The sequence below is a fragment of the Condylostylus longicornis genome, unplaced genomic scaffold (assembly GCF_029603195.1).
Source record: "Condylostylus longicornis isolate FDR11 unplaced genomic scaffold, ASM2960319v2 ptg000030l, whole genome shotgun sequence".
NCBI classification, from domain to species: Eukaryota; Metazoa; Arthropoda; class Insecta; order Diptera; family Dolichopodidae; genus Condylostylus; species Condylostylus longicornis.
In genome coordinates, this window is record NW_026577999.1 from 8,603,178 (window position 1) to 8,631,152 (window position 27,975).

The 27,975-nt window shown below is 24.7% G+C and overlaps 2 protein-coding genes across 4 annotated transcripts; both read right to left on the bottom strand.

Moving 5' to 3' along the window:
• Positions 1-1,168: 1,168 nt before the first annotated feature.
• Positions 1,169-27,537, bottom strand: LOC129607990 (uncharacterized). 3 transcript variants are annotated; one of them, XM_055519284.1, is made up of 4 exons: positions 27,475-27,537; positions 1,986-2,305; positions 1,691-1,867; positions 1,169-1,621 (listed from the first exon to the last, which is right to left on the bottom strand). In XM_055519284.1, the coding sequence occupies exons 2-4, from the start codon at positions 2,059-2,061 to the stop codon at positions 1,362-1,364; spliced, it is 513 nt and encodes a 170-aa protein (XP_055375259.1). In that variant the 5' UTR covers positions 2,062-2,305; positions 27,475-27,537; the 3' UTR covers positions 1,169-1,361. The 3 variants fall into 3 exon arrangements, with proteins under 3 accessions (XP_055375259.1, XP_055375258.1, XP_055375257.1); XM_055519283.1 differs by lacking the exon at positions 27,475-27,537 and adding an exon at positions 19,772-21,242; XM_055519282.1 differs by lacking the exon at positions 27,475-27,537 and adding an exon at positions 19,768-21,242.
• On the bottom strand, positions 21,364-27,556 carry LOC129607989 (glucose dehydrogenase [FAD, quinone]). Its single transcript, XM_055519281.1, has 5 exons — positions 27,475-27,556; positions 22,527-23,827; positions 22,326-22,459; positions 22,108-22,260; positions 21,364-22,041 (listed from the first exon to the last, which is right to left on the bottom strand). The coding sequence occupies exons 2-5, from the start codon at positions 23,749-23,751 to the stop codon at positions 21,691-21,693; spliced, it is 1,863 nt and encodes a 620-aa protein (XP_055375256.1). The 5' UTR covers positions 23,752-23,827; positions 27,475-27,556; the 3' UTR covers positions 21,364-21,690.
• Between the last annotated feature and the right edge of the window lie 419 nt (positions 27,557-27,975).

Here is a 27,975-nt window from a genome sequence, read left to right on the forward strand (position 1 = left end):
AATAAAATACTTTTAGTTTAAATATAAAAGCTGAAATGAAATTAACTATTTTGTATCATTAATAACAAATTCTAATTCAATTTTACTAATTTTTTTAGAAAATCTTAAATTACAAGAAAATTAAAATAGAAAAGTGTAAAAGAAATAAATAGAAAACAAATACAAACGAGAATCTGTTTATAATTAGGATTTTTGCAGAAAATTTATATAATTTATGAGTCATGAATAATATTTGATGATTTTAAATATTAACTATCTTTAAATTCTCTTTTTTAATACTAAATAATTCTATATTAAAATTATTAAAAAATGGAAAAGAATTAAAATCTAAATAATCTAAATAATATTTGACTTGAAATAAATGAATAATTATGAATAGATTTGAAATTTTACGATATTATTTTATATTTTATACAAATTTATACCATTATTTAACTATATACATACATGTTATTTTGAATATATGTACTATAATTGTTAATTCATATTATTGGTTTGTTACATTTATATTATTTGTATATAATAAATTTAACTTATATTCAAATATAGAATGTTGCATATTGTAAAACGTTCAAGAAGTATTAAGTATAAGCATTTGATAATGACTGTATGATAAGCATTCTATTTTTTCCATGGGTTTAAATCATACTTTTAAAAAATTATCTTACTGAGGAAAATTTTACTTCCTGAAAGGGTACAAATGGTAAATAACTGAAATTAGAAACTACACAAATTTTTATAAATTATTATTCAATTAAAAAACTTCGAATTCTGTGTAAAAAAAAAGAAGGCTGTATAGGAAAACAAAGATTTTTTCCTTAGAGGAAATCTTGAATAATGAATTTATCGTACATTCAATCTCTTGTTAGCATTTTGCTATATTAGCTCTTGTTGCTTGAATTATTATTGAATTTAATGTTTAATATTTATTTAATTTACTTGTTTTAATTTGTAACAATTTTCTCAGTTAATTTTTTTAACAAGTTTAATTATTATTATTTAGTTTTTTTTTTCAACAATAAACTCACTTTAACGTTTACAAAAAAAATTTTTTTTTGTTTTTTTTTTAATTAATTTTTCTTGAATTATATTTTTTTGTATTACCATTAAAAAAATTTCTGTATTTTAAACATTATGTTTCGTTTTTGAAAAATTTTTTTACTTAAAAAAGAATTATGCGTCTATACATACATACATCCATATGTATAGTAATTTGAAGAAAATTAATTACATATTTTTTTTTTTATAAATATAAAAAAATGATACCATTTAATGTTTATGGTTTGTTTTTTTTTTGTTTTATTATTTTGAAAATTTGATATGCTGTACTGGTTTTATTTTTAAAATTTTACAAAATTTTGTTATCTTAATTTAAAATTTATTATAGCGAATAAGAAAAATGCAATTATGAAAATTCGTAATGGATTTATATTATTAATTTTAATGTTATCAGCACCATTACATGCATCAGCATCACTACAACTTTGTAGACAACCATGAACATAACGATTATCATAGAAAAATCTACCACAATGGGACATACGAATTAATTCTGTATCGGTTGTTAATGTTCCGCTATCTAGAGCACATCCACGTACTGTTATTGTTTCACCAGTATCATCTTAAAAAGTATTGGTTTTCATTAGCAATTCAAATTTAATTATTATTTAACAGAGAAAAATTTTTTTACCATAATAGCCAGCAATTTTAATACAAGCTGTAGCTGGAAATAGACCATCTCTACCCTTACGTCCACCCATACATGGAGATTCAAGAATTGCTGTTGAATAATTATTATGGAATGGATCGTCACATGCTTTATTACTTCTATTAAATGATACGCATTTAAAACAGTCTATAGAATAAACTGAAATAACAAAAAATAATTATTATTTTTACATTTACTATCGAAATTAAATATTTTTTAATTGATTCTATAAATAAATTAAATATGAATGAATTTTGAAATTATCTTGTAAATTTACCGTAATGTATTGAAAAAACGATTAACACTGCTATAAGGCTCACTTTGCGGATAAAATTTTCCCAGTATTGAAACATTTTCAAATGTTTTTTTTTTTTTTGATTTTCTTTTTAATTATTTATTTAAATATTCAATAAAATGTAATTAATTTTATATTAAATATTAATTAAGATAGTTTTTAAACCACAATTTTTTTTTTGTATAATTATTAAAATAATTATTTATTTATATTAGTTATTGTTTCTGCATTATCCATTGCTTATATGAATTAATACCATAATCCCACTTAAAGTTCAAAGATTCCTTTTGATTTTTCGATAACTGAAACAAATCGTTAACAGATATTAATAATTTTTAATTAAATTTTAAATATTTGAGATAAAATTAAAATAAAATATAAGTAACATGTTAAACACAACTTTGAATTACTAAAATTTTCTCTCTTTTAGGCTCAATAACCTAAAATATTGAATTGAATGGGTGAAATTAATGCAAAATACCGTAATGGAAATTGTACCAGGAAGATAGATTTTCTAATTAATTTTAAGAATAAGTTGCAGTTACAATAGAATAAGTTGCAGTAACAAGTACATTTTCCACATTCTTTAAACTGAATATCAGCATATATTTCATCTATACTATATAAGAATTAAGATGAACTCAAAGAAAATTTTCTTTTGTAAGATTCGGGAAGGTCAACTTACTAAATCCACACAGCATTATAATTTTTCTACATTACATTTGAATATTCTAAATAAGGGAATAAGAATATAAAAGAAAATTCAACAAATCCATTGATTTAAGACTTTTAAGATTAAAGAATATAAAAATATTTTTTTATATTCTGTGGGTAGATACTCTCATTTTCATGCTGTTTTTTTTTTCTTTTAAAAAAAAATTCAATTTTCAGAAAATCCTTTATACCGCATTACTTTACATCTGATACATATTGTGTGCAGTTCAGAAAAAAAAAAAAATCTTACAAAAAAAGTTTTATTGAAAATTGGAATTTGTTTAAGTACATTTCATGGTCGATAATGAAACTACAGAATCATAAATAAATTGAAAATATGAAGAAGATAATTTATATAATAAAAAAACCTTACCAAAATAAGGTTATGAGAAAAGAAATGCTAACCCATATGGAAAACAGTCATACAAAGTTATCACAATACATTAACAATATATAAGGCTTTTTAAATTTTTGGATGAAATTCAATTGAAAGGATGATATGGGACCGTTTTGGAAGAAAGCTCCGAATAACGATGCATTTTCATAATTTTTCAAATTTAATTCATTTTATTTTAGTCACTTTTTTTGAATTTTCAATATTTAATTAATTTTCTTATAATCCAATTTTTTAATGATGCCTTTTTGATGCGAAATCTCTTCTGCTCATAAAAAATCATAAATTCAAATTATTGTGAATAGACGGACGGATACGTATACGGAATGTTTTTTTTATTTTAATACATAAAAATTCGTTTATTATGAAAATTTTTAAATGAAAATGAAGACTAATCCAAGTACACGCAAAAAGATGTGAAATGAAAATTGCAAAATTATAAAAAGATTTTCTATATAAATAAATTTTGCTTACATACCTACTTACATGTTCATATACAAATATTGTCATATTTTTATTAACTAAATTGAATTAAAGAAGATTTTTTTATTATTGAAAAAGAAAGATAATCAAAAATAATTCTGTCATGTTGCTAAGCATTCGGATTAAATATATTTTACAATATTAATATTATTCTTTGTAATCTTTGAAAAGGAATGTAATCACAATATAAATAATTAAATTTAGTTTGGTAAATGAAGACTTTTATATTGTTATAAAATTAATGAGGAATTCACAATTTGTTTAATTATTAGGGTGGTAAACGCCCGGGGGGTTTAAACCACCTTAAATGATTTTACCAATTAATCCACTTTAAGTGATATGTCCTTAATTTTCCTTTGACTTTAAGTTTTATGCTGTGAAAACTTATAAGGAGAGAAGTTTCCTATTATTTTTTGCAACTTTCTATGAGAGTAATACTTTTCACAAACATATATTATTTGCTTCCTAATTATAATTTAAATCCTCTCACCAAATAAGGGTTTATTATATTATTTTATCAAAGCTTAAATTTATTAGCATATATGTCTATCATGTTAAGCACACATACATATGTAGTTGAAGTAAACGATGAAATAGACTAAATCAGTATTTGTAAATATTTGATTAAAAATTAATTTTTAATATTTATACTTTTAAATTATATTGGATCCATAAACAACTAATAAAATCAAACTGAAATCTTTTTTATCAAAATTATTTTATTGTCTTAATTCACTCAATTACAAATATTTTTTATTACAGTATTGAAGCACATATTAAACTTCCACTACTCCCTAAGAGAAAAAAAAACTTATAATAATTATTTATCATAATTTTTTTTTTTGAAATAAAATCAATTAAAGATTATTTGATGACTCATGATTTATTTTTATTCTAAATTCATAACGACATTAATATTACTTGTAGTTATAATGGTAGCGAGTACACGTGGAAAAAAATAAGCAGAAAACAATATAATTCACAATCAGTCAGAAAATGATCAGAAATATTAAATAAAATAAACATACATAATTAATTGCATATAACAGGGATGACTATACTGCGGCTTTTTGAAAATTTATTTATGACTATCGATAAGTGTAGTCTAGTTCCGTTTTTTCATATAAATTGGCAAGATATGTATGTGAAAGACTAAGCGCAATATTCTTCAAGTACCTAAAGTCGGCGAATGTACAGCAAAATATATTTATACTTTCTTCTTATAAATAAACATAATCGTAAACAAGAGAAATGATTACTGCCTAAAAATACACCTATACATACATTCGTATATAATGGATACATTCATTAAAATTCTACAAATAACCTAATTTTAATATTTGAAAGAGTATACATATATAGAATAAATTAAAATATCACGCAAAATGAAATGAATTCAAAACAGGAGGAATTTATCAAAAAAAAACAAAACAAAAAATTTATCCTTTACAGATTTCATGAATAGAAAGTAAAATTAAATACACACATATATACATAATATATGAAATAAGTAAAAGTAATAACAAAAGAGAGAAAACTTCATCTTTTATTCAAAATCACGTATTGGAAAGAGAACATGAAAATGCTTTTACCAATTCAAACCAAACCAATAAATATACTCGTATAAGTTGCATAATATTAATTTTAAATAAAATTGAAAAATAAAAGTCAAATTTGAATATGAATTAGAAATTACCATTAAGAGAAAATGATTCAGGGGCTGTCACAAAATCAAACCGTCATTTATTTTATATTGAATTTGTCACTCAATATACGAAAGTAAATTCTGACATATTTCATATTTCCAATAAAAAAATTCAACCGATTTAAAAAATTTTTTTACAAGATCATAGACCTTAAAATCACAACTGGAATTTTGTTAAAAATCTTAATATTATTATAGGTTTGATGAAATTACGAGTACATATATCCTAGTTATAATAGTAGTAAATGAAGAATGAAAAAGATAGGGAACTCATGCAACACTCTCCACACCTGTATTCCATTTCTTTTCAAAATTATTAACTCGTGTGTACCATGCCTTAAAAGAAATCTTCTAAATATCTATTTTAAATCATCTTTACTTTAATACTACTCACTTACTTACATTTACATTAAGAATTTTAACATATGAAATTTTAGAAGATTATTTTTTTAGAAAAAATTATACACAAAAGCATAAAACGTTCGATCGAAAAGAGTTAAAACGTGCGTATAATAAATATTTTGTTTTACCTTATATAAAATACATTTTATAGAGTTATTGATTGGAAATAAATAATACAAGGAAGAAATAAATTTAAGGAATATTTGAAAGCGCATATTCATATAAAAGCTTTTATACCGTTTAAAAACAATTTTAACATTTCATTTTTGGGTATATTTTTGGTAACAGATTGAATGTATAACAGTTACGCGGTATACTCAACTGTTATACATATATATGCATGCATATGTATAACATTCGAAACTATACCAACCTTCAAAAAAAATATTTGTTATACAAATTTATTCCATTAGATGACTACATATTTTTTTATGGAAATTAAATGGAAAATCTTCAATATTTGAGTTAAGAAGTTAAATCTTAGAATTTCGATGCAAAGTAAGGATTCCGCATTTTCCAAACTTCCCCCAACTATAGTCCGGCGTGTTATTGGAGTTTTATATTTGAAAGGGAATGCAAGTGGCATTAAAATAATATTCAAAAAGTACCAAAAAGAATTGAAAAATATATATAATGGCACAAATAGAACCAATAGAACTACAGTAGCCTTAAAACTGCAATAGAACTACAGTTACCAGTACAGTAACAATAAAAAATGAGCAAACGAATATCAAAATCACCGCATATTTTATATAAAATTATATTAAAAAAAAAAAAAACTTATGACAGTATAAAACCGATTTGACGTAAATTTGACAGCTCTTCAACTAGATTGTAATGGCAACAAACTTTACCCAAAAGAATATTATGTGTTTTTAACCTATATATAGACCAAATAGTGCCTGACAAAAAGATTGACAACAGAAACAATTTAAAAAAATGCGGTTTTAAAAAATATTTCTTTTTCTATATAACAAAAAAATTGTGGTGAAAAATACCTTTTTGAAAAAAAAAAAAAATTTTATAAAAAAGAAAACCCAATCTTTCAATGTGGTTTCTTTTGTGTCGAATAAAATGTGATGAAAAAATGAAAAATTCAAAAACAGAAATATTAAAAAAAAAAGAATCGAATTTATTTGCTTTTTCTCTTTATCCTATTTTTAATATTAAAAATTCAAGCCTTCAAATAAGAAACGAGAAAAAAAAGGAGTTTTAAACATACAAAGCCAGTAAAAAACATACACACGAACATATTTGCTTTTTTCATACTCAACGACTTTACGCACGATATGTGATTGAAAACTGGTAGATTATATTGCAAAAGCAGGTCTAATGGGAATGAAAATGCTGGAAAAAACAACAAAAACTAGAGATTTTTGTTGTACTTCTCTTTTTTTTTTTGTTATGAATTTGGATGTGCTAACACTGAGGAAGAAAAAAAATCAAATCGCTGTTAAAGGACTTTTTAAGATTTCAACCTACTTTTGCGTTTGTGTTTTTAAAAAAAAAAAATTTTCTTTTTATTAAAATTTATATTTTATTAAAAAAAAGTGGGCGAATTTTTACAATAATACGTGGGCTCTTGGGATTCATATTGTGTTCCCGTTTTTATATAGATCCAAAATTAAATTCATATTCCAGTTGATTTCTCATGTTACAAGTTTCAAATTTTTAAAGGGGGAATATTAAAAATAAAAATATTTTCATATTGAATTTTTAATAAAAAATTTGAAAAGTAAAACATTTTGTAATTTGATGAAATCCAAAAAAATTTTTTGCATATAAAAACCATAAGTAAAGCCCAAAGACGATTAATTGTAATGTTATTTTGTGCTTATTGTAAGGAAGTAAAAGTTCTCATATATGCAACCAAACTAATTTTAAATTCATAAAATTATTAGATATTACTCGTATAATTTAAAATTCGATGATAAAAAATTTAATAAATTTGGGTTATCTTTTCCAAGAAAAAGATTATGAAATTGTTTAATTGTGCACAAACCATTAATATTTGGCATACAATTTAATACTGGTAAGAGAGTGACTGATCAACATCAAAATATATAATAATTTTCATCCTTATTATTCATAATTTCTATTATACAATATAATCAATTTACTGTGTATCCATTATTACATTCCTTCACCTATTTAAAATTCATTTGAAATCATCATTATGCTTACTCAAGTAGATCATTTTTTATTAATTTTTCCCACAAAATATTGAATTCTTCAACTTGTTTTTCAATATTTTTCGAAATTAAATAGCTGAATAACAAGTTGGCAAGGGAATATCTTTAAAAACTACCACAATTAATATTATTTTATGAAATGATTTTTACAGAATTCTTTACAATATCTTATAATCTTAAAAATTTATTAATTTTTTATTGAAAGCATATTGTCTATACACTAAATGATTATAAAATTCAAATAGAAATTTGAATAATTCAAAAAATTTCTAATTGTTCAAAAATTAATATATTAAATTTCAAGGATTTTTAAATTTTATGAATACCACAATCAATTTCATAGAGTTATGCATGTATCTGGACTAGTAAGCAATTAGTTATGTATTTATTAAAAATTTTAAATCTCAGAAGTAAAAATATCCTTGTATCCTTGTATACATATATATATTTTAATAAATTAAATACAAAATTTTAAATGATAGTTTTACATTAATGTCAAGAGAATTATGTAATTAAGATTTATATTATTCAGATTCATATTTTCTATAATCTTAACCTAATTTTTAAAATCATCGTATCCTATATAGTATTTCTATTTAAAATATCCGTTTAATATTAAAATTTGACTGAAATTGTAATGTTCTTGTTGTTGTTTAGATTGAGATTTAGGCTTATTAGAAGTATATACATACATAATTAACCAAAGATATTTAAATGGCTTTAACTCTCTATCTATATGCACTTACATATATATATATATATATATATATATACATTCTAAATTAACTATATAAAATTATTTTAATATACATAATACCTAGTAAATATGAGATTTCTTTATTTTATTTCATGAATAATGCATTGAATGAAGTTATTTGTCACATAAGATGGAAAACTTATGGCCTACATCCAAAAAATCTTAAGTAAAACAATTATTCAATTTTTAATATTGATTAAGTTTTACAAATTTCATAGATATTGTCACGTTTTTATAAATAGAATTAATATGATTTCGTATTTGGGAAGATATAGTTGATCTTCAGTATTCTTTCTAAAAATTTAGAACCATAGAGAAAATAAAAGAGGACGGGCAAATGAAATTACGAGAATTTGAGAAAAATTAATCTTTTTCTTTAAACAGCTTTCCTTGTTATTTTTTCGTTTATGGTACAAATAACTTTTGTGAACGGTTCTAATCTCTTACGTTATATTAATACTCTATGGTAACAGTGAAAAATAAAATGTTTTAAACGAAAATTATGAATTCTAATAATTTACAAATTAAAAAGAAAAAACCTGAAAAAAATTTTTCGAAAAAATCTTTTCACAAATTCTTAAATTTGAATAATTTTGAATAAATAATCCTAAAATACGTTATCCTAAAAGTATGCAATTTTTTCAAATATTTCTTTATTTTCATTTAAAATAATATTTTATTTCGCGATTTTTCAGTTTTAAACCTACCTCATGCTTTTTCGTCTTATAGCTAAGAAATTTTGGAATTTTTATCTCCTTTTCTTTCTGCGATTGTGTTCACTTATTTTGACTCACTTTGAGAATATTGCGTTCAGCACTCATTAAGTTTTTCTCTCATTTTCTCTCATTTTTATTCTTTCATTAGAATGAACAAACGAAAACTCATAATAATGTTAATGCTAAGAATTGAAAATTAACATTAATTACTGTGTATGTCATTTGGGTGGTGCTGATAGTAATTTAAGTCTTTTATGCTTAAGCTTGTTAATATCATTTGGTTTTCATATAGCAAAAAATACATACACCTTGATTTTGTAATATTTTTATTCACAGTTCAAATTGAAAAGAAAAACTAGAATTTACAATTGCGTAAGTAAAGCTCAATAACACCCAAAAATAATTAATTTTTATTTATTTGGAAAAGATCTACTCTTCAATTAGAGTAGATCGCTTTTCTATAAATTCATTTTGGTATAAGAAACGGAATTATTGATCCTATTCTGGGCTTGTGTTGTATAGGCTTACCAATTTTATATTGTGTCATAAAATAATCGTATATACAGACGTGCACATAATTTCAAAATAAAATATTCTTATTATCTACCTAAATCTAATAGAATTTTAAAAAAATAAGCCATTATTGTTTTTTTTTTTCTGTGAAAAGTTAATCCTGCAGTCCTTTACCATATATAGTTCTCTTTAAATTCAAAAAATTTTCATATATTGTGGCAATTTTCCAAATAAAAAAGGAAAAACTATGACAAAAAAAAACGAAAAATGATTTCGAAGAATTTGAATTTTTTTTTTATAGCTGACAAGGATTTTAGATGACCTAATAAATAATCCTAGCTATATGAGCTTATCTTTTCTTATAATATTAGAACGCAACTGAAATTGTCATGCCACACTTTTAAGAATTCTTTTGATATTGTATTTTTATCGCGTACGTCTTCCAAGTATGATTCCTTAAAATTTTTTTTTTTTTTTCGAAATTAAATAATCCAATTAATATGATAATTCTTTCGATTCTATTATTTAAAAAAGAAAAAAAAAATGTTGAACATAACCTTACATTTTTTATACCATTCATTCATTTTTTATATTTTTACGAGTATTACACAATTTTTGTTATTGTTATATTTATTGTCATGGCATTATTACTGCTTTCTCTTCTATCTTTTATTCCTTTGTATATGAAGGCGTATAGTCGTGGTATATACAGTCATATTTTCGTTTATTATCCTTAATCTTTATGTATAATATCCATTAAAGGTATTATTTATAATGGAATAGAGAGAATGTGTTTTTTTTTTGTTATATTATAACAAAGTATATAGATACACGCAGCTGTGTAAATTGTGATTATATAAAATTGACTATGAAAAAATTTTTTACACTTTTCATCTTGTAAAAAATTGAATCGCTTTTTTTACTTTTGTTTTGTTTTTTAAGATAGAGATGAAGTCAACATGTTTATATACCTATAACTAACATAAGGAACAACATCCTCCTAAGAGTATAAACTTTTGTGTACAAAGGTACTCGTATAAAAATATATGTAGAATATTAGAAGCTTATGCATACTAAAATAATAACATAAAAAATGGACAAAACAATGGTTATTATCCTTGTTACTTGAAAATATAAAAAAATAATATTCTATTATTTATATATACATATATATATATACATATTGTGTCCTTTGAAGCGGTTTTATTTTAATTTTTTATTTTAGTTCTGCCTTTTGAATGTACACATATTTTTCTATATAAGTAGTGTGTAGTCCTTTTGTGTTTGCGTTTTGTTTTTTTTTATTATTTAACTTCGATTTTTTATATTTTTCACCCCCCCGGTCTTAGTGGTTGGTAATGCTATAAATAGAATATTTCATAATATTTACATATATGTACAATTGTATGTTATACTTGTATATATTCTAATTTTTATTTAGACGGTGGTTTTGGAAAGTATAATTCACAATAGTAAATTTCTACTCAATTTTTTTATTATTTTCATTGTAATATAAGTGTATGTGGGTATAATAAAATATAGTATTTGTATTTTTATAATGTTATATTATATGAAAAGATAGTACAGTTATAATAACTATTGTATTGAGGAATAAGCAGGCGAGCATAAATATTTTGACACATCTATACAATTTTATTGTGATATTCGCTGCAATATATCGCGAAAGCATATTCAAAGCTCTAAGAAGAGAAAGAATCCCGCAAAAAGTAATCAACATAATGAAAACACTATACGAAAAAAATGTAACAAGAATATTACATGGTGGTGCACTACGCGAGCTATTCAACATGGGCACCGGAGTTAAACAAGGACTCCGAATAATAGTAATAAAAAGCCGAAACAGCAGCCAATTTAAAATAAAATCGTCTTGAATATAATCGGGCTGGCTAGGGCTGCGTGGACAACGCCCGGGCTGAACAGAAAAACCAAATTAAGGCTATTCGGGATTTGCATAAAAATGATACTGTTGTATGGGAGTAAAAGCTGGCACGCAAATCAGGCCAGAATAGTGTACAGGTGTTCATAAATAAGTGCCTCAGAAATATATGCGGAATCATCAGGCCAAGAAGAATATCGGAGGATAAGCAGTGGCAGCTCGCAGTTGAAGAGCCCGCACTGCTGCAGATAAGAAGAAGGAAATAACGCTCACAAACTATGGAAGCAGTAGTTAAAGTCCATTATCAAAATCGTGTGGAAAATTGTGAACAAAACTATGTTATATTCTGCTAAATACATAAAACCACTAATTCAAAATTCTTTATTCATACGGGGTTAAGACAGCCAACTGTACTTACTCCAATGTATTTTTTAGAAATTTCTTTCAAGAATGACTTTTTAATGAACAACTGGGAATAAATGAACTTCGTATATTCTTATAACACTCATATTACTATATATTTTTATCCTTCAAGGATAAAATTTGGTTATTTTAAGTAAGTTTTTTAGTATGCTTACGAATTTCTTTTGTATTATCCAATGATTTTTCTAATTACTTATAGCTTAAGGTTAAATTTATTTTCATCATAAATTACTTATCTTTATCTTTATCTTTCAACCATTTCTTGTTTGTATACACACCCTATTTTTCTTAGAATTCAAGTTATCGCATTTTTTCTAATGTTATCGAAAAATTATTTGAACTTTCATAATAATGTTACGCATATGATATGTGAGCTACTCTATATCGAAAAAAAAAACAAATTATTTTAGTAAATATTACTTTTACTCCCACCCCCTCTCCTTGCTTTGTTACTTTAAACAAAACAAATAAAGGAATGCCTTTCTATCGACCGCATTGCATACGATAAGGTAGGATATGTGATGTCACTAAATTTTACATGTTGATATTTTAACGGGAGATGGATCCTTTTGGAGGGATGTTCGTCTCTCCTAGTAAATAGACTTAAAAATTTATAAGTTTTTGAGTTTACTTTTCGCATGTGGCGGATTGATAAACCTTTGGAGTATGTCAGGTTTCAGGAAATAAATTTTCGCTTCCCGATTCTATATTTTTAATACATTTTATGAAAATATTGAATAGATTGTCATTTTCACCTATAGAGAGATAACAATCACGCGATTTTTTGAAACTTTATAAATATAAAAATTTCTCAAATATCAGGGTTGATATCACTAAGGGCTGATATAATAATTTTTACCATGTCGAGATAATTATAACGAAATTATTTGAAACTTAATATACGAGTTGTATTAGTCAGTAAAACTAGTTAATGAACTGTTTGTGAACCGTGTCACAGAAAATGAACCTTTATTAAGAAGCAAATTTACATTTTCTTAAATATAATACGAAAAGTTTTCTAGCTTTCTTAAAATTTTTAAGTAAACTAAACTACGCACTTCTATAAACAGGCAGAAAAAATATTTTCAACCAAACCCATTGTTTGTGGAATAGCACATTTCTCTTTAATACTCGTAACCTCTTTATCCGGGTCACCGTTTATAAGCGAAAAGTAACTTTAAAAATTCGAATTAGCTAGGGAAGAGTTCCAAATAACGATCAGTATGACGGGTAAATTATAATTTCCACGTTTATGTTACGAAGCTGATCAAAACCTTGCATTTTCACAAATTTGTTGAATTAAAAGTTGAAGCAGAGATTCATACTTATACAAATTTTCTTCTTACAAAGATGTAGTTGTGGTCTGGTCTCAATGTTTTATCTCAACTGGTTTAAAAGTTTTCCAAATACACTGAAAAATGGATGGACGGACACATGGATCGAAGGTAACTAATAAGAATATTTTTTTTTTCAACTTTTTTTTTTCAAAATTTTTCCTGTACAAATATACACAAACAAAAGAAGAAAAATGCGTGATAATGTATGATGATGACCGAGCAAATATTTTCAAATCATATAGAAAATTAATGTCCCTTTTAAAATTTACTAAAACTAGTATTCATTTAATATTGTTTTATCATTATTGTGTTCGATTAGATTCAATGAAATTCAATAAATTTTATATATGTAAGCATTCCATTAAAATACCATGAGCAGATCAACACGATAATAATATGAGGGAAGATATGTTGAATCGCCTACAATTAAAGATTTTCTTCTTCCTTTAATAAAAAAAAATATAAATAAAAAGTTTTGCTGTCTAATCATTTATTAATTTAAAAATATTCCACTCCTTTCAGCATTTATGTGTTTATTATATCTTTCAAGGTCTATACGTTTAATGATTTTTCATTTTATAGAATTTTTTACCACTTCTTACTGGATTTAATTTGTATATACAGGTATCCCTTGTATAACGCGGTACTTATACAACGCGTTTTCGATATAACGCGATTTGGAAAAAAATTCGGTTTCAGTACAACACGAAATTCGGACTTTTATACCGCGAAGTTGAAAATCCCAATATCCGATAAAAATATCTTTATCATTGTTTTCACAATCATTTTGGCCATTGGGATGTGTATTCATATTTGTTTTCAATATAAACCGGGAATTTCCCATTTTTGCCTTCGAGACGCTCCTCCTATAACGCTCACAACTTTCTCGAAATAGGATGTTTGAAGACAGCGAAACAGATTAATTATAATGAAGTTTGTTTTAGTTTTTTTTAAATTTAATTATATGTATGAATCTGTTTTATTTTGTTTTTTGAATTGTTATAATTTTTATTTTATGGTTTTAATTTTAAAACAAAATCTGAATTTTAGTTTTGAGTTGAAATATATGTTATTTCTTATTAAATATGTATTTTATTTTGCAAAAAAACTTATTGGAACATAACCCCCAAATTTATATGAAAACTAAGTCTTATATAACGCGAATCACATAACGCGGAATTTCCCTGGAACGTAACTATCGCGTTATACAAGGGATACCTGTATATGAAATGGGATTTAGTATTTCTACTATAGTTCTTACATTTTCATATTGAATTTTCAATAGACAGTCCGTTTTTTCAATTTCATTTGTAATAAGCTCATTAACCAATAGATTTTGAAAAAACTTTGCCATTTTATCATTTTGAATAATTTAATATTAAAATTGCATACCATTGGGGGCTGCTCAAATAATTTTACTATTTCATTTATCTTTTAATATTTTTAATTAATTTTGTAGTAAATTTCAAAATTGAAATTATTTTTAATTTATTTAAATGTAAATATGAAAAACATTAACAATTTTTAATAATTTTGAAAAAATAAACAAATTTTCAATTACAATCTCACAATTACACAATTTTATATAATTCTTTACAATTACATACATGCTTAAAAATTTTTTGCTTGTATTACAATTTTTGTGTATAATTACAAATAAATTTTTTTTTCACCTACACATGTAATTTAAATAAATAAATAAAAATTGGGCCAAATGATTAAATTTTCCGTTCATTCGATTAAAAGATGAATCATATATGTAGTTCTAGCTGTCTATTCCTGAATTAATTTCTTTACTTCATTAATTGGAAGCAAAAAATAAAAATTTAAAAAAAAAAAAATTTATTTACAATTAATTACCAAAATTTGTAATTTTTTTTTTTTCCGTTTCTCTTCAAAGAGTTTGAAAACGATTCAATATACTGTTATACAAACATGTATAAAAGTAATTTTGTTTACTACTTAAAAATAAAGATTTTTGTTTATAAATAAAATAAATTGAATTATTTTCGATTTCATTAATATTTTTCTAAACAGTATAAATGGCAAATAATTCAAACAAAATTCTCGTACCTCTCAGAATTACAAAATATCTCTGTACAAACGTATAAGTATATTATAAATACACACCTGAGTATAAATTTATCGTGGAAATTTTTCTGATTATTTGAATACAAAATTTTTTGCTTTAACACAATAACATTATAGTAGTTTTAGAAATGGTGCTATACTTAGTAATTCGTAATACTAGAATTCTAAAAAAATCTTCAACAATGGTTATAGAGTATAAGTATACGCCATTGATGTTTACATTGTTGAAAATTCAACATGCATTTTCAATTCATTTATTTATTAACATTATTATTACACTATTTGACAAAATTCGGATTGATATAATTAGGATTTTCCGCCTAAAATCAATGACACAAACCAAATCACAATTCGGTAAAACAAAATTCGACTACAGTCTGCGTAGGCCGCGTATTATCAAATAATCCATTTGAAAATTTCAATTGATATGTTTTAGTTAGAAAAGAAAATTTTGTTTAAAAAAAAATAAATTATATAAAGACATTCAAGTTCATGTGTGCTGCATTCAAAGCGTATATAGTCAAGTGTATTCTTTGGGCTGTTCTTTATCTATGTTTATAATTATCCCAAATCAAATTTATAAAAGACTGTCAAAGAGTATTTCCTAAAACATTATTCTAATCCAAATATATTTAGAAATTCCCTTAAACCAAATGATTCAGATATCTTTTAAACAGTAACATTGTAGCACTAAAAATATAGATCTCCGATAGCTTAACTCTGCTTATGCTATATAAATGTAACTATAGGAATGTCTGGATTTAGACAAGTAAAGAACGATAAAAATGAAAGGGCACGATTTTTAATGATTATAAACGACCAACTACTAAATTTAATATATGAGATTTATACGAGATTTATACGAGATTATATAAGGGTCTCACAAACAGAGTGGCGTAAGCCACAAATAAAAAAAATTTTTTTTTTGCTGCAATCGGTTATGTGCATCTTCTAGAATCAGTGATATTAGTTTCCAGTTTCGAAATAGTTTTTTTTATTTTAATTTTTCACAAAAGTACTTTTGCTTTTGTAAAAATTTTCTGATTTTTTAAAAGCAAGGTTGCATAACCCACATTGTGCCTTACGCCACTCTGCATCTGAGCCCCTCCTATATGTAACTTAATAATTTATTTTGAAAATGACCCATGTCCAAATTCGAGTACAATCTCAAAAATATTCTACAGTCCCAATAATTATAATGTTAATGTAGTTAAAATTAACAATTATAAAGTTACTTAGTACAAATTATGCACAAACATACAAAATATAGATTATTATTACCAATTATCCAGATTTCTAAATTAATTCAAAAAAATGCAAACCCTACAAAATATCTTAATTGCAATAAAAATACACTTAGAGCACCTTCAAAATAAACTATTCAACTATATTTATATACGAAATTTTATTTATTTATTCTTGGACTCCATTCGTAACCTCTTCTCTACTCTATGCCACATAAAAATGTGTTATTATTCAAAGCAAAAGAAAAAACTATGAAATTTTTTAAAGAAAAAATTTTTTTTTATTTGTATTTTCCGGGACCATAATATAGAAAAACTATTTTCACATACACATGTACATATAAACATATAAATATTAAACTTAATATAAAATTATTAAAATGCCGCCATCATTAATATGAATGAAAACTAATTCTGAAAATGTGATTATATTCAGACATAAACTTTCATCACTCACAAACTTGATATGTTTTTTAAATAAATTGTAACAAACATTCGTACATACATAGCTATTTTATCAATTTGGAATTCAGAATGCGAATAATTTTTTTTTTCTTTATAAGCACGGTGCCATCATTATTCTTTACATAAAAAAAAAAAAATTATTATACATCCTTTTTATCAAATTATTTTTTTGAATTCCTTGCTTTAGCAAGGATATTGAAGAGAATTTTTTTTATCAAGATTTCATAATCTAATTGGTATTTCAATGTACGATATAAAATCGTTGTTAATTTAATTTTTTTTTGAGTGATAGAAAAAAAAAACACGAAGAAATTTCAATTGCACTAAAATTTCAATTTTTGTTTTGTTTTTTTGTTTTTTTACTATGACCCAATTCTTGTATTTATGTGCATATGTGTATAAATGTATACATATATAAAAGTTGGCAGTTTCAGAGATGAAATATTGAATACAATTGTACTAAAATCAGAATATTAGAAGGAATCAATTGAGGCGACTTGAGGATAATAATTGAAAAGAATTAAGGTTTTTTCTTTTTGTATAAAATTCTGAAATTTGTAAATTTCTAAATTTATTTTATTCAGAAGAATACAAAATATTTGAAGAATATCATCTTAGGGGACACACCTATAGAATATGGTCATTTATTGTGGAAATTTTTATGTTGAAGAGGTCTCAATAATCGATTATTTTCTCAATCTTAGATTATTTAGTAGAAAACAAAATCAAAATTTTCTAATAACAAATAATGAGCTCAGCAGCATAGTGCCTTTACCCTAACTTTAGAAATTTAGATAAAATTAAGTCTCGAATTTAATTTTATCGACAAAATAAGTCAAATATTACCGATATTCCGCTATTATTTTGAACTAAACCAAAAATTTAATTTTCTTCAGGGCAAAACTGGTCTAACTCAAATATTCTGGCAAAAAAATTTGGGAATAAATATTAGACAACTATAATTTTGAGCCCCTCAATAATGAGCTTATTTTTTGAGTCAAATTAAAATATTTACAAATTGAGTATAGAAATGCACTAATAATAGCACAAATGTTCCAGTATTAAATTAAAAGGTAAGACAAATAATTATATTTTAAGATTTTAGTGGCTTTCAAAACAAATTTTATAACATGTATAATTTAAACTGTAATACATTCAGATCAACACATTTAAATTATATTATATACAATGTTATACTTAAGATGTGCATGTGTTTATTAATAATTTTAGCATTTTATTATTTTTAAAATTTAAATTTTAAATTTGAATTATAAATTTCCTCATATTTTTTCGAATTTTCTCTTATACATATAGTAAGACTGCCGCAATCCAAATTCGTGTATAAATCCAAAATTTTGCATTTCCGCTTATTTGCACTAACAGTTTTGGGTACAGCTTGGATATTTAATTTTAAAGTATGCTAATACGAAACGTTGAAAAATACTACTATAGTTAGGCTAGAAAGTACTATAGACACAGTTCAATATTTAATTTGTCTCTGATATTTTTGTTTTTCTTTGGTACAATCTTCATAGACTCATTTTAATATCATTTTTTATACATAAATTCAAGTTAATTTTAAGCCTATGTATAATAAATCTCTATATTGACTTCATTACCATAGCAATTTTTCTAATAAAATTTTAATGAATTTTTTCTATTGAAAATAAAAACAAAAAAAAAAAGCAAAAACAAAGTACAATTAAATTTTCATTGCAAATCAACAACATCCCTGAATTTATATTATATCCTATATTTTTATAGATACATAAGAAATATATTAATGTATGTATATTCGTGTATTCATTATGTTGGGATTAAACTATATTTTATTTATTAATTTTTGTTTTTTTGCTTTTGTTATAATTCTATATTTATGTATAAATTTTATTAAAATATAAGCAAAATATCACACATAATTCATGTATATAAATTATATTATTATGTATAGATAAATATATATATATATTTATTATATATTACCATATGAAATATAGTTGCATATAATAGCCATTTATGTACGTATGTATGTATATAAATTACCTTTGAAAAATTCGATTTTTTTCACTTGTTTTTTGTTTTTTAATAATAATAATTTTAATAGAATTTTGCGTCACAATAAAAGGGTATTCATACATAATATCCTTTTTAAGAATTTAATCCTTTTTTATATACATACGTATATACATACATATTTTTACATATTTTCATATATTTTGGAATTAAATTAAAAAAATAATCTTGTATTTAAAAAAAGTACCTTTAGAAAATATTTTGTTTGGTTTAAAAAATTTAAAAAAAAATATTTGCATAAACTTTAATGTGTATGTATGTAGAAATATGTATATGTACATAAAATGTATATATATATATATATAGGTACATGTATTTTATAAAGAAGAATTAAAAAATTTTCATATTATTCACCCACCTACTTTAATTTTATCGGCTTTTAAAAGTGAAAACTTTAAATTTTCCTTTTATTCCTTTTTAATCCTAAACCACAATTAATTGACTTGTTAGCAGAAATATTTTACATTAAAAGGGAAAACAATAAGAAAGGAAAAGGCGAAAAAAAATTTTTACAAAGAAAAAAAAAAACAAAACCAAAAATGGTAATTTTATTTTTTTTCTGAAATTGTTATTCTTTTTTTATTTTTTTTTTTAATTTTTTTCAAAATTTACATATAACTTTGTTTAAAAACGAGTTGCTTGTTTATTTTTTTCTTGGAAAATTCGTAAATATATAAAAAAAAACAAAAAAGGGAATTAAAAAGCTACACTAACAAATTTTATATTAAAAAAAAAAAACAAAGAATTTTTTTTTTATCACCCGACCGCTTTTTCTTTTTTTTTTTTAATTTATAATTTTTAGTTTAGTATTTTTTTTTTTCAACTCTCTACAAATCTTACTACAGCAATAACACATTAAACATATTATGCACTTTCCTTTCGAATGACGACACTAAACTGACATTTGATTTAATCAAACATTATGTTATTTGATAAATTTCCCATTCATAATAATTTGGAGGGAAATATTCTCATTATTTTCATAATTATAGAGAAAAGCTAAATTGAAAATTTTCTTGAAAAGCTTTCCTATGTGTTGTATTTCAAAATCGCTTTTGATGTAAAAAGGAAAATTTATTAAAGGAAAATTTCGGAAATTTTTTTGGGAAAAATTGGAATAAACGGTAAAATATTACAAAACCCATTTTCTTTTTAGAGCTTATCGTGAGTTTTCTTTTATTTTGAACGCAGCAAAATAATTGATATGGACTATTATATGGCTTTTTAAACTAATAATATGGTGACATCTATTGGGAATTTTTCCAAATATTTTTTCTAATTTAACAGTTAATTTTTTTTAATAATAATATAAAATATAATATAAAACAAAAATAATGTTATTAACATAGTTTTAAACAAAGAAATATAATTTATTTCGCAGAAGAGTAGAACAGATGGATGGCATAGGTAAAATTACCTAATCAAAGATGACATATGGGTATCTTGGATTCTAGCAGATAAAAACATGAATATAATATGTTTTTGTAAATTGAAATATGTAGTTTAGTTACTAAATTTATTACCCAAGAGAAATAGATTAATTTTTCAAATGTTAAAAATTCTTATTCGTCAAGAAACACAAATGCAGTCTTAAATTTTTATTTAAAATTAACAGTTTATAGTCCTGTTGTAGTCCTGATTATGAATACCTAACAAAACATGCAAATAACTCAAAAACTAAACTCCTGGAATAAAATTTTTTCCATATAACTCAATAAATAAATGAATTTTACTATCGAAACAATTCGGATCCGGAATGCTTTTTATCACAACGAATGTAGCCAAATATAATTTATATATAGTACCAATTAAAAACGCTTGGAGAACTTTAAATTTTTTGTCTGATGACATAGTCGTTAGATCAATATAAAATTTAACTTTTCAAATATAACTATATACTATTTCTACGAGTATTCCGTCAAAAGTTTGAGAATTCTGCATAATTCAGATTTACATGTGTTTCTCAATTGTATCCGAAAAAAAATAAGAGCAAAATGTTGGATTTTTTCGAAAAATTTTTCTTTTTTTTTTTTGTACTTTTCATCTTGTTTTAATTAAGTTTTGCAATTCTGAATTTCAAACAAAAATATCACAAAAACTCTTATAAAAGTAGGATGTAATGGCAGTTAGTAACTTAAATACTAAAATTAAATTGAATTTCTAGTTATTAGAATTATCATTGCCTTAACATCTAGAATTAAGTACAGCATATAATTATTATAAGCTAATCTAATCTGGCATTTTTTGGTAATTTTATGAACTAGAAACAATAACTTAAATTTTAATTTAAATTCCAATAGGTTTTAATTATATCGGCCGCTTTTTCAGCTATCATTATCACAATTGCATTAGTATGTCCTGCTGGTATTACTGGAATTATAGAAGCATCTACAACTCTTAAATTATGTATTCCATAAACTTGTAGATCTGGATTTACAACAGCATCAGAATCGTCTTTTGGACCCATTTTACATGTACCTACTTGATGCTGGAGACTTGTTCCAATCTGACGTATACAACATTTCCAATAATCATCACTTGCAAATATTTCATTTTCGCATCCAGCATATGGCACTTGATGAAATTCTGTTCCGTACTTTTTAAAATGCTTTGAATTAGAAAGTTTTAAAATCTAAAAATGAAAAATTTTTTGGTTTTGCAAAATATTTTGGCCTAAAATTGCTGTAAAAATACTAACAAATTTAATACCATCAATCATTGCTTGCATATCTTCTTCATTCATAAAATAATTTGGTAACATTTTTGGCCACCGGAAAGGGCTTTTGCTTCTCAATAAAACTCTACCGCGACTCTTTGGATTTAATAATACAGGAACCATACTAAACGCGTGCTTTATCCGAATTGTCAAAATTTAAAATAATCTGGAAATAACCCATGAATTTGAAATTTTCTTACCTTCCCCACAATGTCACCGTAAACTTTGTCAAAAAATTCTTTAGTTATACCCAAAACATACCGCATACTACCAGATAAATCATTGTTTACGCTGCCAGCTCCAAGAACTATTTCCATATTGGTATAATCAAAATCTGGACAAATAATATTAAGAAAACTAATTAAAAAGAAGAATATCAACTTCAAATACTCTATAATTACCAACTTTTGCATTTGGAGTTCTAATAAAAGCATAGGCTTCTGCCCCACCTGGAACTGTGAATTTTCCTTTACCCAACATAATATATTGAAAAACATCAATGGGATTACGAACTTCTGATTCCAAAATTGTAATAGATTGGTTAACTAAAAATGTTAACCCGGGTAAAGTGGTGTGATCTTGAAGATTGTAACCAACCATTGAATCTTGAATTACACTTATATTAAATTCAGCCAAATGATCTTTAGGGCCAACTCCAGAAAGCATTAAAAGCTGTGGAGATACTATCGAACCAGCTGATAAAATAACTTCTTTTCTAGCTCGTATAAAAAATTTTTGATTATTTTTTATAAATTTTACACCTTCAGTCGCCCTTGTAACAGGATTAATTTCAATTTTTGTAACAAATGTTTTCATTGACAAAAATAGGTTTTTTCGATTTTTTATTGGTCTTATGAATGCTTTACTTGTACTACATCGACGGCCACCTCTTAAATTTGCTTGTACTGGACTAAAACCCATAATTTGTTCCCCATTCGGATCAGTAATATTGTATCCCATATCAATTCCAGCTTTCAAGAAAGCACCGACTAATTTAGTTCTATATGGTGGAAACATAACATCAAGCGGTCCATTGATTCCATGATATTTTGAATATTGTAAATCAGGAATTTTAATATTTTCAGATTTTTTAAAATATGGTAAGACTTCATCATAACTCCAACCGTTATTACCAATTTTTGACCAATTATCATAATCTTTTTTGTGTCCCCTATTATATAGCATATAATTAATAAGACTTGTTCCACCAATACCTTTACCTTTGGGCCAAAAACAAACACCATATTCTAAAGCATTACATGCATTAGGAGTTGGCTCTGATCTATAACCCCAATTATAACGTGTAATACTTGTTAATGCAGCAGTTAATGGTACATCACTTAAAAATGTTTCTTGATCACCAGCTTCCAAAAGAAGAACAGTTATATTGGAAATTTCACTTAATCTATTTGCTAATACTGCCCCGGCACTACCACCTCCAACTATTACAAAATCATATTCTGGATAAAATACATTTGTATCGGGTAATTTTGTATGAAGTATTGTAGTTTCAATATCACGTAAAATATCTACTAGAATCTGACATGATCCTAACGGAATTTTTGTTAATAAACTAAAAGTTATTATTGTGGTAATCAAAATAAATAAATTTTTAAATTGATTCATATTTTATTTGGTTACCATTCTATTAATGACAATTTTTTATATACAAGAAATTCATTGTAGTATTGATTATCAAAATCTGAAATTCAAAACAGAAATTTTTATTGTCCAGAATTGATTTTTTTAAAAGAATTCAAAAATTTTTTCTTTAAGCATATTCTCACGATAAAAAATGACTCCTTGACTATTATAGAATAATCAAGTACGCATCAAGTTACGTTACAACATTCTTATGTTTCTCTTACCTCAAAGAAGTTCTAACAAATGATATCTTAACGAATTCCTTAAACAATATAAATTTCTTAGAACCTTGGCTGCACTTTTTACCCTAAAGTATGTGCTGTAATCAGAAAACCAATTTGTTAACTGTAGAACCACGACCCTTAAGGTTGCTGATGCTCACAGAATTCATATCACAAAATTTACGGGCAGCTCAACTTTACCAAAATTTATTTCTATTTGAAATATACCCAGCCGTAGCATTGCTTATAAAAAGAATCTCTTTCGGCTCTTCCCTACCAATAAAATCATTTAATTTATGTTGTGATATCATGAAATTCTTAACACCATTTGCATACGAGATAAACATCAAACTCAATTTTACTGAATAATTTAATTGGATTTTTAATATACGTGAGTTCTAGCACATTGCACTATAATGAGTCTTATATATAAATAAGCTTTAAATTGAACAAAATTGTTGAGTTGAGTTTAAGTTTGTCAACCACCACATAATTACAATAATGATATCATTTGGTTGTTTAATATTTTAAGAACGAATTCAAACTTATTAAATAAATTAGCATGCTCAATGACTTCATTTTGTTAATTTTTTTTTAATTTGTTGAAAGAATTAGAAGGGTGAAGAAACAATTAAATATTATTCTGCATCCCCTTTGCAAATAATTATTTTTTGTTAAAGTCTCTAATTAACACTAGCATGATAATAATTTGTATAACAATAAGCTTTTAACAATACTTGAATATTAATTGAAAAAGCTAATGCAATTTTAAAATATTTTATTAAATAATACAAGAAAATTAAATTGCAAATGTATATACAGGGTGTTCGAGCCTAGGTCGTATTCCTGAAGCAGAGTGATTAAATGCGTCTAGACTAGTTGTAAAACAATTAAATTAGATTAGCCTTGCCTATTCCCCAGTTATAAACAAAAATGTAAGAATTTGATGGTTTTCCGAAATACCAGTTTTGAAACCCTGCTTCGCTAGTACGGTCGAGTCTCCGACAACCTGTATAATGTCGTATTCATACGGTAAAAAAGGAGAGTAAAATATGACATTTAATTTTTAATTATTTTAGTTGTATTTTATACTTATGCGAATGAACCGGTGCACTACACAAAACTGGAGGGTCTGCGTACAATTTAATTTTACGGTAAGACAGTAGAAAGGAAAACAGAGATGAAATATACTTAGGCGTTGTATTTGATAACAAGCTTTTTTGGCGAAGACACAAGGAAGTGGCAAGGCCAAAGGCTACCAGGACGCTCATGGTGTGCAGGGCCGTCTCAGGTAGGACGTTGTAATTCTCTCCGTCTATAGTGAGATAGATATATGTTTATCATGATCTCGGTACAACTCCTAATATATGGTACGGTTGCCAGTGAAAAAAAATGCATTTGAAACTTTTAGAAGGGAAATGGAACGTTTGTAGACACTTGCATGCATCTGCATTATTGGAGATGTCTTCCGCGATATAACGACCAGAGACTATAGGAGAAATTCTGGGGAACTACATACTCATTACAGAGTGGATGCCGAGGGGGTGTTGGTAAGGCGTATCCCACACCTAGTGAGTGGTTTCTTTATTTCGGTCACAGTGTTTGTTCAATCTACAATACTTGTAAATAAAATAACACAATAATCAATAACATATACCATTGAATTGAAAAGACATATAAAATTTGAACCTTAATGCGTACCTGTACCTCTTGTTAATGAAAACATAAATTTAAAATATACTCTGCAAAACTCCACTAAATGAAAATATAAAAGTGCATACAAAACAAATTCTTTTGACTAATTTCACGTGGGGATCGAAAAGGTAACGATTTTATTAAATTTGTAATGGACATTTTTTTTCCTTGTTTGTTTGTTTTGTTTGTTTTTTCAACGTCATTGAAATATGTAAGTACGTAGATAGTAAAATATTCAACAGATTTGTTTTCAATGAAAAAAGAGTAAAAGTTTAAAGAAAAATATAAATTAAAAAGGAATGTGGTGAAAAAATTAGGTCAAGTCCAATATGTACAACCATTGCTTACCATACGGAAATTATTTTTGTTTACAAACAAAAATTTATGGAGCAGCGTATAACATTAAAAATTGGTAATCGAAACGAATATTTGATCGTAGGACTTTGTGTAGACATATGACATTGGTTATGGAGGTAATTGTAAATGAAAAAAAAAAAAACGATTTATTTAAAAAATAATATTTAAATGTCATTGATCAAGGATATTCCCTGAAATATTTTAGAAAGATATTCAAGGTATTTGCGTATAAATCAACTGAAAATTGGATTTACAAGTTTTTTCAATTAATTTCAATATTTTGCTTTAACTATAAGGAATCAAAAATTTTTTACATTAAATTTTTAGCACGAGAATTGATTTCTTATAAAAAATATTTTTGTGAGTAAGATTGGTCATAACTAATTATATTTCAATAATAATCAATAATGAGAGGTCGTTGCACAATCACACATAAATATAAACCAATTTACTTATTTAATTATTGCAATATTAAAATAATTATCAACTTTCAATAAAAAATGATTATTTCAGAGGCTCAGAGAAATATTGGAAAAATATTTTTGTAAAATTATTTTGATCTGATTTTTTGATTATACACGAATTATGATTGTATGTTTTTTGAGTTCATATCATTATTGAGAGGCTTCAATAATAAATTTATATGAGAAATAATCATAAATAATTATTTCTTATGTAAAATATAAAAATTCGACTCTCTTCTGTTTTCAATTAATATATTACTTGCATTCTTTTGTAATTTTGTGGACTATACATAAAGGAATTATTTCAATGTAAATGTGAGCTAATTATACAAATTGGGTAGTAGTAAGGAAGTCGGAACGCTTCCAACAGATTCCCATTTATTAAAATTAATTTCACGAATCTTATGATCAGACAAATGTTAAAATCGCATTTGCAGTTCTAACAAAGATCTGCAATGACAGCACATTTTTATATTTTGCTGCAAAAAGCATTCCGTTTTTGTTATAGAAGTGCAAAAGATCTTCTGTCAAATCGACAGTATAAAATTTTTTTCTGCTTTTATATTCATAACCTCAATTAAAATAGAAATAAATTAGCAAAAAATATAAATCAAGCTTTTGACATGATATAGCTTTCGTTATCAGCTCTACGCTTTAATAGTTCTATTGCAGTGATATTTTAATTAATAAGATATCTCGCAGTCAGAATTTTATACCTTACAATTTAACAGTTCTTTTCTGTCCATAAGTTTAGAACAGTATAAATTATATTGATAAAATTTGCGTAGAACAGTATTGGTAAAATTCGAATTCTTAAAAATTTTTTTTGGATTGCCGCTTAAATATGGTGGATATTTTTAAATAATCACCATATTCCGTTCCGATTTGACTTGTGATTTTGCAAAATTTACTAAGCTTTAAACTATTTAATTTAGCACTAATTTTTTTAATTTTATAAACTTACTTACATAGCAAAAAATAAATTTATTAAAATTTATTCATATAAAATTTTGATTTTCAATATTATCCACGACGGTATATGAAAACTTCTATAAAATGTTTATAATTTTCATAAATTTTTTTCATTAATAAAATATAAAAATTCTTAATAATTTTTCTGTACAAAAATAATGCGAATAAAATAAAAAATTACATCCGGTAATTGCCTTATTATAAACAATATAAAAATTTTATAATTTTTTTTACCCGAAATTTACAAACAGTTTCTTAAAAGATTAGTTAAGAACTGAACGAAATTGATAACAGTATTTTAAAAGAAAAAATCTACAACAACAATAAACACAAAACGAAGCTTTCTGTTTTGATCAAAAAATATTTTTTTGATTATTTTCAACCCCACTTAAAAATCACATTTAATTGAACTTGCATTACGTATTATTAACAATAATTTACATTAAACTGTTATATTGTATATACGTAAACATTCTTCATAACACACATTTTTATTT